The 15,000-nt window shown below is 44.5% G+C and overlaps 2 protein-coding genes across 2 annotated transcripts; one reads left to right on the forward strand and one right to left on the reverse strand.

Moving 5' to 3' along the window:
* Window positions 1-478: 478 nt before the first annotated feature.
* Window positions 479-6,909, reverse strand: scpep1 (serine carboxypeptidase 1). Its single transcript, XM_070922536.1, has 13 exons — window positions 6,820-6,909; window positions 6,485-6,624; window positions 5,585-5,674; window positions 5,216-5,371; window positions 4,802-4,876; window positions 4,427-4,499; window positions 3,752-3,789; window positions 3,508-3,636; window positions 2,420-2,504; window positions 2,144-2,257; window positions 1,898-2,035; window positions 1,579-1,742; window positions 479-703 (listed from the first exon to the last, which is right to left on the reverse strand). Exons 1-13 carry the CDS (start codon window positions 6,878-6,880, stop codon window positions 641-643), a joined length of 1,326 nt encoding a protein of 441 aa, XP_070778637.1. The 5' UTR covers window positions 6,881-6,909; the 3' UTR covers window positions 479-640.
* Window positions 6,910-8,127: 1,218 nt separating this feature from the next.
* coil (coilin p80) lies at window positions 8,128-13,967 on the forward strand. The gene is made up of 7 exons (XM_070922541.1): window positions 8,128-8,396; window positions 9,147-10,152; window positions 11,557-11,646; window positions 12,070-12,117; window positions 12,245-12,314; window positions 12,549-12,637; window positions 13,618-13,967. Exons 1-7 carry the CDS (start codon window positions 8,146-8,148, stop codon window positions 13,663-13,665), a joined length of 1,602 nt encoding a protein of 533 aa, XP_070778642.1. The 5' UTR covers window positions 8,128-8,145; the 3' UTR covers window positions 13,666-13,967.
* Window positions 13,968-15,000: the final 1,033 nt, after the last annotated feature.

The raw sequence follows: 15,000 nt of genomic DNA on the forward strand, positions 1-15,000 counted from the left end.
TAGCAGATATAATGTTTACCACATCCGCCATCTTCGTTTTAGCACGTTAGCATGTTAACATTTGCTAAATAGCACTGAACCAAAGTACAGCTGAGGCTATGGCTAAATGGCAAGTTAAGGGATTACATGTCATGAAATTTCACGGCGATCCAACAAACAGTCAAGATATTACACCGAAAGCCTAAAATGTAAAAATATTAAGTCAGGGTGTCACCGACATTATTTGGGTTCATAGTCTGTAAACCATGAAGGTATAACGGCAATGCATTCAACAGTTAGTCTGGACTGAAGTGGTGGAGCGACCGATAGGCATTGCCGTCCCTCGAGGCCATGCTGCTGGCGAGGCTAAAAACGTTGGGGATGCCTTGACAAGGAGACACCATCAGGTCAACGTCAATCTGTCCAATACTTCAGTTTATGACCAAATACCTGCAAACCTAATGACATTCCCATTAACCAAGAAGAAGCCAAGACAGCGTTTACAAAAAGAGAAGAGAAGTCTTTATTGTTGTTGTTTACGGCTGAAATTTACACAGGTCATTGCAGTAATCAAAGAGTGTCTTGATTTGGTTTGGAGAAATATAAAATAAAAAAATAAGCGATTGTCAGAGCCCTTCCAGCTGGCACCAGAGTGGGTGGATCAGTCCTGCTGGGTGATCATCTTCATCATCTGCAAAGCCATAGGTCCCTGGTCTGAGGGAATCTGTGACAACAGGAAAAAACAAAACAAAACCAAGTTTTGACATTTGTATGTTGGAATAATTCTACTTTTGAAAAATGTAGAACTAATGCTGTAGAGTTTTAAGTTAAAAGTTTTAATGAGCCGAGTAGTTACTAAATAATGGTTCATTCCATTGATTTATTGCATCATTATGCCTGTGAGGTAGTTTGGCTCGGGAGGTGGTAGGTAGGCAGACTCAGCATGACATGAGGAGTTCCCAGAGGTGATTTTTTTTGTTTTGTTTACCGTGCTCTCCATTTACATGCAACTCAAAAAAAACACAAAAGAAAAGGAGCTCATTGAAACTCAAACTAACAGCACAACTTTTTATAGGGTGTTCCATTAACACAAAGACTGCTTCAGACAGTACCAAAACAAAAAAAGTGGGTGAACTACACCGTAAACTTAAACAGAAAATCAAAACACCATTCACGAGCTTGCACCTCAGCTCATTAACCCTACCTAATGGCTCTTTGAATAGTAAATAATTCCTAACGCATTACTTTCGACTGTGTAAGAGAAACAAAAGAAAAACCTTACAGAAAAGAGAACCCCTCCATTTGGGTTGACCCAATGATGTCAGCCAATGACATCACCAACACTATAAAAATCAGGAAATGCTGGGCTCTAGTGGAGTCCCAGAATAAAAACAGAGCTGGAAATGAGCATGATATGGGACCTTTAATTGTCTAATTCTTGGAGACTGGTGGCTAGTTAGCATTAGCATCAGGATACAACAAAGACCAGCATATAAATAACAAATTGGGGTGATATACATGCACACATAAGTTGTGTTGTATCTGTGATTCTACATTGCAGCAATATTACCAACGACATAGTTTCAGTCAGTGTCTTACCATGTGACCGGCTTTGAGGATCCAATAGAAGGCAAAGTTCTTGTAAGTCTTGCAGAACGCTCCAGTAATGCCCGGGGAGGTGGGGTCATCCAGGGCGGTCCACCTCAGTTTGTTAAATCCAGAGAGCCCGTCCCACTTCAGCTGCTTCACCCACAGCTCCTGACCTGCGAGAGAGAGGTAGAGGCGAGTCATGTAGCGCCCCTCCTTTTCATAGCAAATCCAGTATCTGGACACGTTGAGACCACAGTGGCACCGATTCCTGGGCCAGACGCCACAGCTGCTGGAGCTGACCAGAAAGCAGGGCTCAGAGTCAAGTTACCCATGGTGTCCACGATGAGATCCAGCTGGCCATTGTAGACCGTGACGTTGATCCCGGCGGCCAGCAGCTGGTCCACTATATCCACCACTGGCCTCATAAAGTCTCCTGCCATGTAGCTGAACACTTCCTCTGCCTGGCCTGGACGCAGCAGAGACAGGAGAGGGAAAAACCATTTATAATATAAAAAATAAAATTAAAAAAAAAGGAGGAAAAACAGAACTGAAGGATTTCTTAAAAACACAGCACCTCCCCAGGTGACGTTCTGGGGGATGATGCCCAGCCTCTTCCTGATTGGCCCATTCATCAGCTCGCTCAGTGATTGGCTGTGGAGGGGTCGAATATGGCGGCGCGTCTGCAGAGCTGGCAGGAAGAGTTCATACAATTAAAATAAAATTGTTCAAGTAAATTTACATTTAGACTTACGGAATTGAACACATTCATGCCATGTCGCCAAACCCAATGAGCATTTATTTTTTAAATGGCTGAGTGAATGTGATCACTTGGCACGGCATCTTATCTTACAGATGAAGTCCTCTCCTGCTGAAGAGGTGACTTTGTCGTCCGGATCCTGGGTGAGGATGTTGTAGAAGTTGACTCCATTGGTGTTCTGACATGAAAACCAAAAGAAAAAAGGAGAAAAACCACATGATCCCTGCATGCAAACATGGTTTTAATGACGGAAAGCTGCAAAGGAAATTACACTTCAATAAAAAGCGATAGACAAAATGACTTCCAGAGCTCTCAGTCAATATCAAAATATCACAATATTTATTATAAAGCTTATGTTAAAAAGGGATCATTTGACATTTTTGGGAAATACACTTTTTCGCCTTTTTGGAAGATGAGAAAATTGATACCACTCTCATGTCTGTACAGTAAATATGAAGCTGGAGCCAGAAGACGCCAAGCTTGGCTTAGCATAAAGACTGGAAACAGCTAGCCTGGCTCTGTCCAAAAAAAGGGAAAACCCACCTGCAAATGCCTCTTAAGCTCAACAATTAACATTATATCTCATTTGTGGATTTGTACAAAAACGGAAGTCTAAAAACTAACCAGGCTAGCCATTTTCCCCCCTGCCTCCAGTCTTTGTGCTAAGCTATGCTAACAGGCTGCTGACTGTAGCGTCGTACTTGCCGTCCAGACATGAGTGGTATTGATCTTCTCATCTAATTCGTGGCAAGAAAGCAATAAACATTACGTCCTTTGAGCTGCTGGAAGACTTTTAATGAGAAATGTGAAAATGGAAGCAACTGGACATAATTAGCAAATAAAGACAGTATTTCTGTGAAAAGCAGACTCTCAGTAAGACATGACTGTTGTACAGTTAATGTACATTATATTAGGGACAACAGAAAACAGGGAGACTTCTTCCCAAAATAAAATGAAGTTATAAACGGGGGAAATTAGAAATAAAAAGGCCTGTCCCAAATAAAGGCCTCCCCCTCTGCAGTTGATGTAAATCAAGGACCCAGCCACTACTGAGAATTTACAGCACACATCCGCCAATTTTACCATATACAGCACATTAGAACGTTTAATCCCTCAGATTTAGTGATACACTATAAATAGCTGCCTGTATATATGACTGCAGTGACGTGTGTTGTACCAACCTGCTCCACCACAGTCTCAGCCATGGACCACAGCTCTGTGGCTTTCGCGAACTGCTGCTGCTCCACGGCCTTCTTCACCGCCTCCGCCGCACTGCTGACGTCCGCCAGGCCGTAATCATCCAGCAGGGACTGTGCAGTCAGATACAGATGCCAAAAAAACGATTTTCACCACATTTTTTTATTTATTTATTTATTTTTTTTAAATAGCAACATTTGCCCATTGTTTTTTTTTTGTGCAACTTACGGTAGTGTAGAGGTACGGCCCCCAGGTCATGACAGAGTCTGTGGATGAAGCAGATGGTGAGCAGTTTGGTCATTTATCCCAACCGAAAACGTAAAGATTTTACATAAAGATGCTCTGATCAATGCAGCGTATTTAACTTTCTTCCTGTTGACCTGTGATTGGCTGTTAAAAAATAAAAAAAAGATAATAACTATAAAACAGTGGAGATTCATTGAACTCCCTTCAAAAATGTGGCCTTTTAAAATTCTTAAGCTAGAGCCAAATATCACACACCTCTATACACATTATTGTTAGCGTTGTCTGGGAAAAATCATTATAATACGGCAAGCTCAGAGAATTTCAATTCTTACCTTCTTAAGTTTAAATGTAGAAGTTTATTATTTCTATTACACCAGAAAAACTGGGCTTCCTTGGTATATTTCATTAAATTGGACCCATTTTAATTTTCACAGTACATTTTACACACAAGAATGTGTTAAGTCTACCCAATCGTAGTGTCTGTAGCATCTACTCCATATCCAACAACTATGGCAAAGCAGCCCCCCCCCCCACCCTGAAAGCAGCACAATGTGTCACCAATTCCCACAGCCTATACTTTTAAATGAGAAGTGTGATACAAGTACACATAGTTTGAGGGCCTTACCATTGGAATAAATGGAATTTTGTAATACTGACCCAGTGGGGAAATCCATGAGTCCCCAAGTGCCACACCAGCAAAGTTGCATTTCACCGTCCCTTTTGCTACGGCCTGGACAGACAAGAGACAAGTTACAAAGACGTTACAAGTAGACGGTTTCTCCTTGAGGTGAGGTGGTAGGTCTATATTGACACTTTCAATGGGAACCGTGAGCATAGCATACCAAATTACAACCAGAAACATCTTACTTACACTACTCCTGAAAAAAAATGTGTAAGCAAGCCCTTAAACTGTTCTTTCAGTCCTTTGACGTGGGGACTGTCCAGTGTCAGTGAGCTCGCGTGGACCTGATGGGGACGTTGTAAAAGAAAAGTAACACTCACTGCCGTTTCCGAGAGCGGCAGTGAACTCACCTTTGTGAGTTCCATGGAGATCGCGGCCGCCATCTTCCCCCCATACGACTCAGAGAAGATGTAGAAGGGGACGCTCTGCAAGAGAATCAACAGTTCAAATGTACCATTGGCATGTGCGCTGTAAGACATATCGTGGTATGACAGACTTTTTTTTTGGGGGGGGGGGGGTGATTTTCCACAAGAAACCATAGCGTAAAAGTTCATTCTTGACCTTTTTTTTGTGTGTGTCCAAAACAGCAATCAGATGTTTGATGCCAATTTCACTCAACACTGAAGATGCCTGAACCCAGCCTACAGTTGGTTTAAATTACGTGTTCAACCAAGAACACGCTTATGCACTAGAATCAAATGACAAACGATCCAGCTGTGTGTGTGTGTGTGTGACCAGATAATAAGGCCACCCAGCCGGCGTACCTGGAACTCGGCCCTCTCGGCGAAGAAGTGCTCGAGCAGCACCAGCATGTCCGAGGCCACGGTGGCCACGTTGGTGGCGTAGCCATCTGGCCTGTCAGCGTAGCTAAAGCCAGTGCCCACGGGGTTGTCGACAAACAACACGCTGGCTGCCTGGACCTGAAAGAGCCAACACACACAAAATATAAAATCAGCATGTTAACCTGCATAAACACACTTTATCGAAAACATTGTTACAATACAAGTGCATCCTAAGGAATAGTCTGTTTCAAGGTCACGGTCCCAACTTCTTATAGTATAGTTATAACAGTTTTTTTTTTTTTTAGCTCTGCAGTGCTAAAAAATAAAAAAAAATAAATGCAACCATCTTACCCAGCTCGTCTTTCTGGGCTCTAGGTTCCTGTCCAAAGGTCCAATCTCCTCAAAGTTCCCAAAGCCAGTTCCTGATCCTCCCGGTCCACCCTGAAACAGAGGCACAGAGGTGCCGTTTTAATACAGCAAAAAAGCCAAAAGGAGCCATTGTCGTGGGAATTTCAGGAAAAACAGAAGACTGGCAACAAGGGAGTAGTTCTTGTGGTTTTATTCACGTCTGCAGACGGACGGTCCCGACAGCAGATTCCGAGCAGTCCGATCACCAAAACTCTGCATGTGCTGGGAACATACGACATCGTCCACCGCAATTATGTAGCTAATCTTTTACCAAGACGGCCGCCATCATTCCTTCCTTAGTTTGTTCCTCTTCCGCAGTTGAAAATGGAAGCAACACTGCGGTTTACTCATTCAGTCACACCACCAAATGCTTTTTTTAGTTATCAGGTGAGTCGAACCGGCTACTTGCTACAAATGCTGTGTGTGTGTGTGTGTGTGTGTGTGTGTGTGTGTGTGTGTGTGTGTGTGTGTGTGTGTGTGTGCGCACTGCCAACCATGGGTGGCAGACCATAGTTTTCCCTGACCTCTGTGGCGTTTGTCATATTTCTACAATATGAAAGTCAATGTGCAGCGACTGAGAGCCTGCTTTAGGTGGCGTTTTAGTATTGCACTTCTACAAAAGTAGGGGGGGGGTCATGTGACAAACAGACAAAAAAAAAAAAGAAACCAAAACACATGATACAACTGTTTCCAATGGCTGAGTAGTGCTCCCCATGACTAATAAACGCATGGACACCTGGGGAGTTTGGGGGGGGGGGGGGGGGGACACTCAGAAAGATAAGACAAATGCAGGATGCACTGAAGTCAGCAGGGGGGAAAAGGGCGGTCCTGGTCGTGTCCTACCTGCAGCCACATGACCAGAGGCAGGTCCCCGTACTCCGCGGACTGGTTGTCGGCATAGTACAGCCACCAGAACATGTGGGCCCCGTCCCTCACCTCCACGTAGTTCCAGGTCTCCCCGCCTGCCAGCGGACTGGGGAGCCCTGCAACGGGGTTCCAATTAGTTTTAACTTACTTACAAGGCCGATTCTCATAAAAGTAGGCCGTTGAACCAACGGAGGCGCAAGGAGCGATTCAAATGAACAGCACTGTCAAGGTTTCTTTCGATTTGCTTAACCTAAAGCTGGCTACAAAACGTGACATTTAAGCACCGGCAACACAGAGGCCATCGGTCATACCTTTGCTGGCGACGACGGCGAGGAAGAACAACACGCTGGAGGTTGCTCCCGCCAGGCCCATTGCTGAAACGTGAGTTTTTGTGGACGGAACCGCGCCGCTCCTTACGCATTTATTGCGGCAAGAAGTCACATGACCACACCCAGCGGTCAGCTGACCGTCGACGTGTTTTTTTCCTACGTGACTGTTTCTAAATGTACTTTGCAATGTGTCAGGAAAGGGGTACGTGGGGGGGAAACGAGCTAGGACGTATAATACAAAACCTATATAATAGAAAAGGTCGATTTAAGCACACACATTAGTACATAAATAAAGTGTGAATTCAAACCATTGGCGGAGTTTGGTGAAGTTTTTGCTCAGTTTAGTGCGTCATACCCAGTCAACTTGAGGGGACACAATTCTTGAGATTCAACAACAGTTCATGGGCTCTGCAAATGTCCTCTTACGCTATGTCAGTAAACTATTTACAAGCAATAATTTGTAAGGGAGAGGTTCGCTTAGTTACGTTCTGGATTTTCTTCCCAAGCTAGCTACCAACAAAATACTTTTGAAGGCAAGCTAATGAACTACAATTCCCCTGATTCAGCGCATCCAGCGTGCTGTAGTAACCTTTGCTCCTTCTTCTCTCCGCAGAGGTTGAGAGGACCCCGCTGCGTGGGGACAGTGGCTCATGCTAGCCGCCTCCGCGCCGACAGGGGGCAGTGTTGGGAAGGAGTGGGCTTGAGAGAGGGCGCTGCAAAGCTGACGTCCGGTTAAACATTTGGCCCTTCACAGTAAAAGCCCGGAAGGATAAAAAAAAATGGGGGGAAAAATGGATTTGATTTAAGCCGTCAAAACCGTTGACCACCGATTAATAACTGTACTATTTTATGAATGTATGTATTACAAAAATGAAGCCTCAAATTCAGTCATACTTCACAACATGGCATTTTAATAGCCATCATTTACTTTTTCTGCATAAAGTGGAATCTGAATTTGAGCAGCACTGAACGATGGCTTTTACGGAATGTGTTTTATCCTAAAACGCCCACCATCATATTATTATGATTTTTGTTATTATTGCTGATCAAATATTTTACAAAAGATCTAAGATTTACAAAAGTGCAGTTAACCATGTTAGTCAGTCACGGGTAAGGGTCACAACTTTCTCACTATCCTCCGGGCCATCAAGTTAGCAAATGTTAAAGAGATGTTAATAAACTGCTTTTGGTTCAGATTCCCCGCAGTTCTCGTGGTCTTATGGGTGGGTATGGGATCCTGACACTCTTATCCTGAAAACTCCGACCGGAAATACTAAAACGAGCGTGAGGTTTGGTGTAGTAGCCGTCATGGCTACCCACAGTAACAACTTTATCCGCGTGCGCTTATACTTTGACTATCCGCCGCCGGCTGTCATCGACTGCCGCATGTGCTGGCTGCTCGTGGACCTGAACACGTGTCGCGTGGTGGCGGACCTGGAGAGTACCATCAGGGAGAAGTTTGAGTTCGGCCGCGGGAGCATCCTCAACCTCTTCGTGGAGGACTGCTACCTGCCGCACACGGAGAGCGTGTACGTGGTGCGGGATAACGACAGCGTCAGGTGCGCGTGCTTTTGTTGGTAGTCGCGTTGTCGGTTGTAATGTCGGGTTACCGCGCGACCTTTGCTGCGCTGTAACTGTAGCTGTAGCTGGAGGCAAAAATGATAACATAAAGACGTTGGAGAGGAAGCTGGATTTCCCAGGGTTCCCTAATACTTGCCAATTCTGTCAGGAAACACAGAGCCGGGTCATGTATGCCTTGCGTAAGGTACCTGTGTCAAAACCTAGGTTCAAGACCCTTTTAACTTTAGTTTACACTGGATGGGGTGCTCTCATGGTGCAAATTCCCCAAATAAAGGGGGAATCTACAGGGTTAGTTTAAAGAAGCTACGTCAACACAGAGCTACTTACAGTTCAAGGCTAGATATTGCACAGCTAACTCTGTGCATTCATATTTCTCGCCTTTTTTGTTTGTCCTTTAAACTTGATAACATCTGGTATTTTTGACAAAAGAGGTCATAATTCAAAAGAAGTCCACTTACGCGCTTTTTCTAGGGCTTTTGGTTACTTTTCGTGGTCAGTTTCCATTTGTATGTAGCTCAGCTATCATGTGACCCCCCCAAAGCTCTGGAAAAAGCTAGTAAGTCAGCCTCAAGGTAAGATTTTCTTTCAAATACTGCTTCCTGGGTCAAGAGTCAACTCTGACGTTGGCATATATTCGCCTGCCTCTGGGCAAGGTGCCACAAAAGTACATTTTAAAGCTGCGTTTCCAAATGCTCCAAAGTTGTTCACCTTCATTCTCAACTTGCCAGGGTGAAGGTGGATTGTCTGGCCCAGGTGAATGGGGACGGCGGCTGTCCAGATACAGCGAAGGGAAACTGCAGAAAGCGACAGAGACCCGCAGAGGAGGATGGGCCAGGGAGCAATGGAGTGGGTGTGGAATTGAAGAAGAAAAAGAGGAAAAAGAGGATCGAGAAGAGCCCAGGGAGCCCGGAGAGGGGCGCCAAGCAGGCCTCAGGGGATGAGAGGAACAAGAAGTCACAAGGAAAGCGCCCAGAGAAGAAGAAAAGGAAGGAGGCTGTGGAAAATGGCCCTACTGTCACCCCCAAAGCTTCAACAAAAAAAATCCCAGCTAGTGTCGACCAGCCAGTCAAAAGCACCAAGAAGCCCCCAGTGGCACGGGCAAAAACACAGAATGTCTCCTCCTCAGATTCCAGTAGCAGCAGTAGCGAGGAGGAAGAAGCCCCCAAAAAAGCAGCTGCCCAAAAGCCAGCACCCAAAACCCTCTCCTCCACCCCTGCTGCTTCCCAGGTGCCTCCACCCACCAAACCCACCCAGACAAAATCACACCCTCCTTCGTCATCCTCTTCAGAAACGGCCTCCTCCTCTGCTGATGAGGCCACCGGGGTAAAAACCCACCAAAAAACCTCCACCACAACCCCCAAAGGAAGAATAAGTGATAACTCAGAACCTCAGCAGGCCCAGCAGTCCACGAACTGTGCACAGAGACAGGCTGTGGGCGTCACGCTGCCTCCTCGTGACAAAACCGCGGAGCCTTGTAACTCAGACAGTGAGGAGGAGATCAAGCTCGTCATCCGACGGCCATTGCAGCAGCTGGGCCATGGCGTGGGAAGTCAGTCGTCTTGGAGAGGCCGCGGCCTGGGGAAAAACAGGCGTGGTGGTCCTGGAGAGTGGGGAAGGGGTGCGGGTAGAGGGGCCATCGGAGGGCACAGCAGCAGCTTTGAGTTCAGCCACATTGGAGCCGAGGAGCCGTCCTTCCAGACTGATTCACTGACCAACATGTCGGTGGTCCTCCAGGTCTGTCTGCACCTATATGTCTGTGGTTTCATCACTAGAAATGAATGTAGCTACTGTAGACAACACCAATGCTTAGTTCTGATGCTAACTGCTTCTTAAAGTTCAAGGTATTCTATTAGCCTTTTTCCACCAAATTATCTCTGGTTCTTGAACCGGTTCTGTCCAGGATTCTTGGACCCTGGTGATATCTAGCGAACCAGCCTGCATTTCCACCAGTTTTGAGCAGAACCATTGTAATCGAGGATGGAACATCAACGGAACAGGTTGCGCAATGCACGGCAGAAGTTTTAGATGACCGAATCGTCACTGTTACCTTCTCCGTCCTCTCTTTCCACCTTGTAGAATATGACATGCCCACAGATGGTTTTCACTTCAGGTCAAGGAAAACCTGCTGTTTTTTGGTTCCAGCTGGGCCTTCTGAACCAACTTATTTTTGGTTGAAATGCTCCGAACGGAACCGGTTCCTTGTTGGTGGAAAAGGGGTATATCTGTGTGTCCCTTTGGTAGGACAACAATTGTCATGAATTTATGGAATTAAATTAAACTGAGACTAGTCTGGAGAGATGTTATAATTGACTGTTCCCTAAGTCTCCCCCCCTTAGTCACTACGCTTGGGTATGACAAAAGCAGGCTTCTCATTTCTAGCCTAGGACTATCGATTCTGGGTGAATTGACAAGTGTGAAGGTTTCATCAGCTGTGGCTAGCTGGCTAATTAAGCTAGTTGGCGCCATGATTTGCTTGAAAACGCTGTCTACGGCTGGCTTTCTAAAGTTTTTCCGGTGACTTGTTTTAAAATGTGAACTCTGTAAAAGGATCTTGAATATGCACTTGATGGTTACATACATGTTATGGTGCTGAAGCTGTCCCAGCTAGCCTTTTTTGAACGTAACAAAATGATGGCGTAAGAAATTGTTGTTAGCCTCGGATGTAACACTGGCTTTAAGTTACTACTGTAGGTAGTCAGCTGGTTAGCTGGACATGCTAGCGTTTGCAGCTTATGTTCAGGCAGACAAACCTATTGTTTAATCCATTACTTACACTTTTTGGTTCTTTAAAGACTAAGAAGACACCACCCTCCAAACTCTTTATGTGTTGCTCTTACTACACCCTCAGCTACACCGCTTTCAAGTGGCTTAACAGGGCTGCCGCGCCGAGTTACGGTTGCTAAGCTATGATTGGACGTTCGGAGGAGGGTTTTAGTGAACAGTCGGTCACGTTAATGAAATCTGAGAATGGCGTTTACATAAATCTTGCCTCTGTCCTATTATCAACTTATTGGCAGCACAATTACATCTGTTGTATGCATGGAAACATGGCCATTGTATTGTCTGTCCATTATGAAATACTGTGTCTGAAAGGGCATGGGTAACCTCTTGTGTTCTTGTATGTGTGCCTGCATGTAGAACGGAGCAGAAAGTGCTCCCAAACAGGACTACAGCTCCATGCCCCTGTTAGCTGCCCCTCCACAGGTGGGGCAGAGGATCGCCTTCAAGGTGAGCTTAGCCTCGTCTCATTAGCTACAGTGTATCTGCTCAGTTTTTGACACTGCGTGCCTATTGCTTGACCTGTTTAGCTTTGTAGCCCTGGCCCAAATGTTTTCCAGAGAAACGCGGCTGAATTTTGGCTGCCACCACTTTCCGCTGTGACTGGGTCTTAATCAACGCTGTTAATAATAATAAAATAAAATAAAATAAATCGTTTGATGCAGCCCTAATTACCAGTAGCTTTTTATGCCACAGTAATCAACCATGTTTATGATCTGTCTTCCATTAACAGGTCTGCCACCAATTAAGGAAAAGCAGTTGTATTAAATCATTCAGTGCACAATCTTTTGTGAAAGCAACTTTGAGTCTAGTTGTAAGCTTAATATCCTAACACTCCTGTGTGTGTGTGTGTGTGTGTGTGTGTGTTCGCAGTTGCTGGAGCTAACTGAGAATTATACACCGGAGGTATCAGAATATAGGGTGAGTGCGAAAAGTTCAGTGATCTAAAATGTCATGTTGACTGTTGATCTCATGTTACTGGGGAGGACCTTGGGGAGAGCGTCGTAATGAAGTCCTAACCGACAACCGCGTTGCTGTATGTTTTCAGGAGGGAAAGATGGTGAGCTTTGACCCAACCACCAAACAGGTTGAGCTGGAACTACTTAATGCCTTTCAAGGTAGGGGTCATTTCACCACAAACAATATTAATCACATTTTAAAATGCCTAGTTCAGAGTTAAGACATCAAAATGCAAAAGATTGGCTTTCCTTTGGTTATTATAGACACTCTGAGCAGAAGTCATGGACCGTTTTAAATGAAATTTACGTAGCAGGAACAGAGCAGATTGCACAGTATTTTCCACGATGTTCCACACATTTGTGATTACTCATAACTCGCTGCTTCCCCCTCAGCTCCTGTCGAGCCTGGCAAGTTTGACCTGGTCTATCAGAACCCGGACGGCTCGGAGAGAGTGGAGTACGCGGTATCCAGAGGCTCTCGGGTAAGCCTTAGCATGCATCTCATGAACAGAACTTCTTAAAGAAGTAGTTCAATTCATGGGAAATCCGCTCATTTGTTTTCCTTCCAAGAGTGACATGAAAGGATCAATATCAATCTCATTGTCATGCGTGTTAAGTATGGGGCTGGAGTCAGGACGTGGTTAGCCTAGCTTAGCATAAAGACTGGAAGCAGGAGGAAACGGTGAGCCTGGCTCTGTCCACAGTTAAAAAATACACCTATGAAACTTGCTATTTGTACATGTTGCAGCTTGTTTGTTTTACCTGTACACAGAAAGGTTAAAACAACAATTTGTGGTTTTCGGGGAAGTTAATATGTCGGAACTATTTTTTGACGAACAACCGTCAATCTATCCACCCAGCACTTCTGTGCAGTGTCTGCAGCCATACCACGTGTGGAATCAGTGATGCGGTCAGTTTTGGTTTCTGTATGGGCACAATGGCATAACTGTTGCAACCTCACTGTAACAATCTGATTCCAAGAGGCTGTGCACATGTGCCCGGCCAAGTAAAAGTCAAAGCACTTAACTCCACCGAAAACCCCAAATTCTAGCTTTTAAATTTCGGTTCAATTAAGGGTTAAATAAACATGATGCGTGTTTTATTAGTGAGCTTTAGAGGTGCATTTTTGAACTTTTGATTAAGCCAGGCTAGCCGTTTTCCCCTGCTTTCAGTCTTTATGCTAAGCTAGGTTAACCATGTCCTGTATTTAATGCACAGATGTGAAATTGACATTGATCTTCTCATCTCACTCTCAGAAAGAAAGCAAATAAGTATTTCCAAAAATATTTAGCTTTTCTTCTAAAATGGGGTGCAAGTAACCCCCGAGGTCTTTGAGAGATGCGGAATGGTCTAATGATTACATTAAGAGTATGTAAAAGAGACTTGTATCGTCAGCATGTACAGTGCAGATAGACAGATAGTAAGGACAATCAAAAGTAACGTCTTCACTTTCCTCCCACAGGTGACGGAACGGTGGGACTCCCTGCTGGAACCAAGGCTGATCGTTTAAAATGGACCGAACAGTGACTTTGTACACCTTTGATGTTGCATATGACAGCCAAGGGATATGACAATTGGTTGGTTATGTTGTCTTTGCACTGAAGAGCCACTGCATAACAAAGTAGAGGTGAAAATGTTAAAATTCTTGAATTTTTTGAGTTTGATATGAAATGCTGTTATTTTTAATATGTAGGTGGAATGAGTGATTGTTCCCAGGATTGGGACATCATGGTTTTATGTTTTGTACAGCGATGTGACTGTGGATATCAGTCTTGTATAAACTCTTTTTCTAATAAAACACTGCATCTTCTGCTCTGACTATAGGGTAGACGTCTGGTGTACTCTTCCAATGAGGAAATGTTCTATTTTATTGAAGCCCTTTTCTGCCAGGAAAAGAAAAAGGATGGTTGAGATGGTAGGAATGCTAGAAATAGAAAATAGTAGGTCAAAATGATCAAGAGTATAGTGAATTCCTATGTCAAAGTTATGACATGGTAAGCTGAGCTTTGCACTCTGTAAATCAAAATTATGACACCAAGTCATAAGTTTTAGATGGTGAGTCAAAACTATGAGAAGTCAACATTTTGAGTCACTACATCAAAATGATGAAACATTCATTTCACTCTCTCCAAAAAAGGTCTATCTGTAGGGATTCTTTCCATAATCCAACACGTTTGCGGCTGCCGGCTGACTTCTGCTAACTCTTACTCATTAAGACGCCAAAATTTGTAAAAAAAAAAAAAAAAAAGTTAAAAATCAACAGAACTTGTAGCCAAACGTGACATTTATGGGATAATGTTAAGGCCGTTTAACACTCAGCTGAAACAAGTAGGGAAGATTCTTAAAGTCAGCACGCTGATTCAGTAATGCTACACAGAAATTTAAACTTTGCTAACATTAGCTACTTTAGCCACCATAATCCACTGGTCCTACCATACCACCTGAGCGAAGGTGTGCTTTATTGCTTATGAATGCAACTTTTCATTTATAAGAAGAAGAATTTCTTCTCTCAGAAGTTATTTACTTATTTACTATCTCACTGTTTTGGCAGAAATGGGTCTCCATACTGTTTTGCACGTTTTTGTATTGAGGTGGTTTCCTGCGCGGCCGGAGTCTAAAGACACCTTGAACAAAGCAGCTGAAGGGCCATTGTAGGTCATGGAGGCAGCTGCTCAGCATCCCATTTTACTTGGGTGGACAGCGGGGCGGCGGGTTGGCGGCAACACACCTGGATTACTAATTAGCGGCCGGCTTGTGATGCAATGCCACGTGCCCACGTCGTAAACCATCGCCCTTTTCCGTAACTTGTCGCGTCTCTTGAGCACGCGATGCTGCTTATGTCACA

The sequence above is a fragment of the Enoplosus armatus genome, chromosome 17 (genome assembly GCF_043641665.1).
Source record: "Enoplosus armatus isolate fEnoArm2 chromosome 17, fEnoArm2.hap1, whole genome shotgun sequence".
Lineage (NCBI taxonomy): Eukaryota > Metazoa > Chordata > Actinopteri > Centrarchiformes > Enoplosidae > Enoplosus > Enoplosus armatus.

What these genes read in the sequence shown, in the direction of transcription:
- scpep1 (XM_070922536.1), bottom strand. Translation starts at nt 6,880, where the DNA reads ATGGGCCTGGCGGGAGCAACCTCCAGCGTGTTGTTCTTCCTCGCCGTC. An exon ending in CTCTGGTCATGTGGCTGCAG is followed by an intron (nt 5,675 to 6,484) that starts GTAGGACACGAC and finishes CCTCTGTTTCAG; the next exon opens with GGTGGACCGGGAGGATCAGG. An exon ending in TCTCATCGTGGACACCATGG is followed by an intron (nt 1,743 to 1,897) that starts GTAACTTGACTC and finishes TCTCTCTCGCAG; the next exon opens with GTCAGGAGCTGTGGGTGAAG.
- coil (XM_070922541.1), top strand. Translation starts at nt 8,146, where the DNA reads ATGGCTACCCACAGTAACAACTTTATCCGCGTGCGCTTATACTTTGAC. An exon ending in CGGGATAACGACAGCGTCAG is followed by an intron (nt 8,397 to 9,146) that starts GTGCGCGTGCTT and finishes TCAACTTGCCAG; the next exon opens with GGTGAAGGTGGATTGTCTGG. An exon ending in ACATGTCGGTGGTCCTCCAG is followed by an intron (nt 10,153 to 11,556) that starts GTCTGTCTGCAC and finishes GCCTGCATGTAG; the next exon opens with AACGGAGCAGAAAGTGCTCC.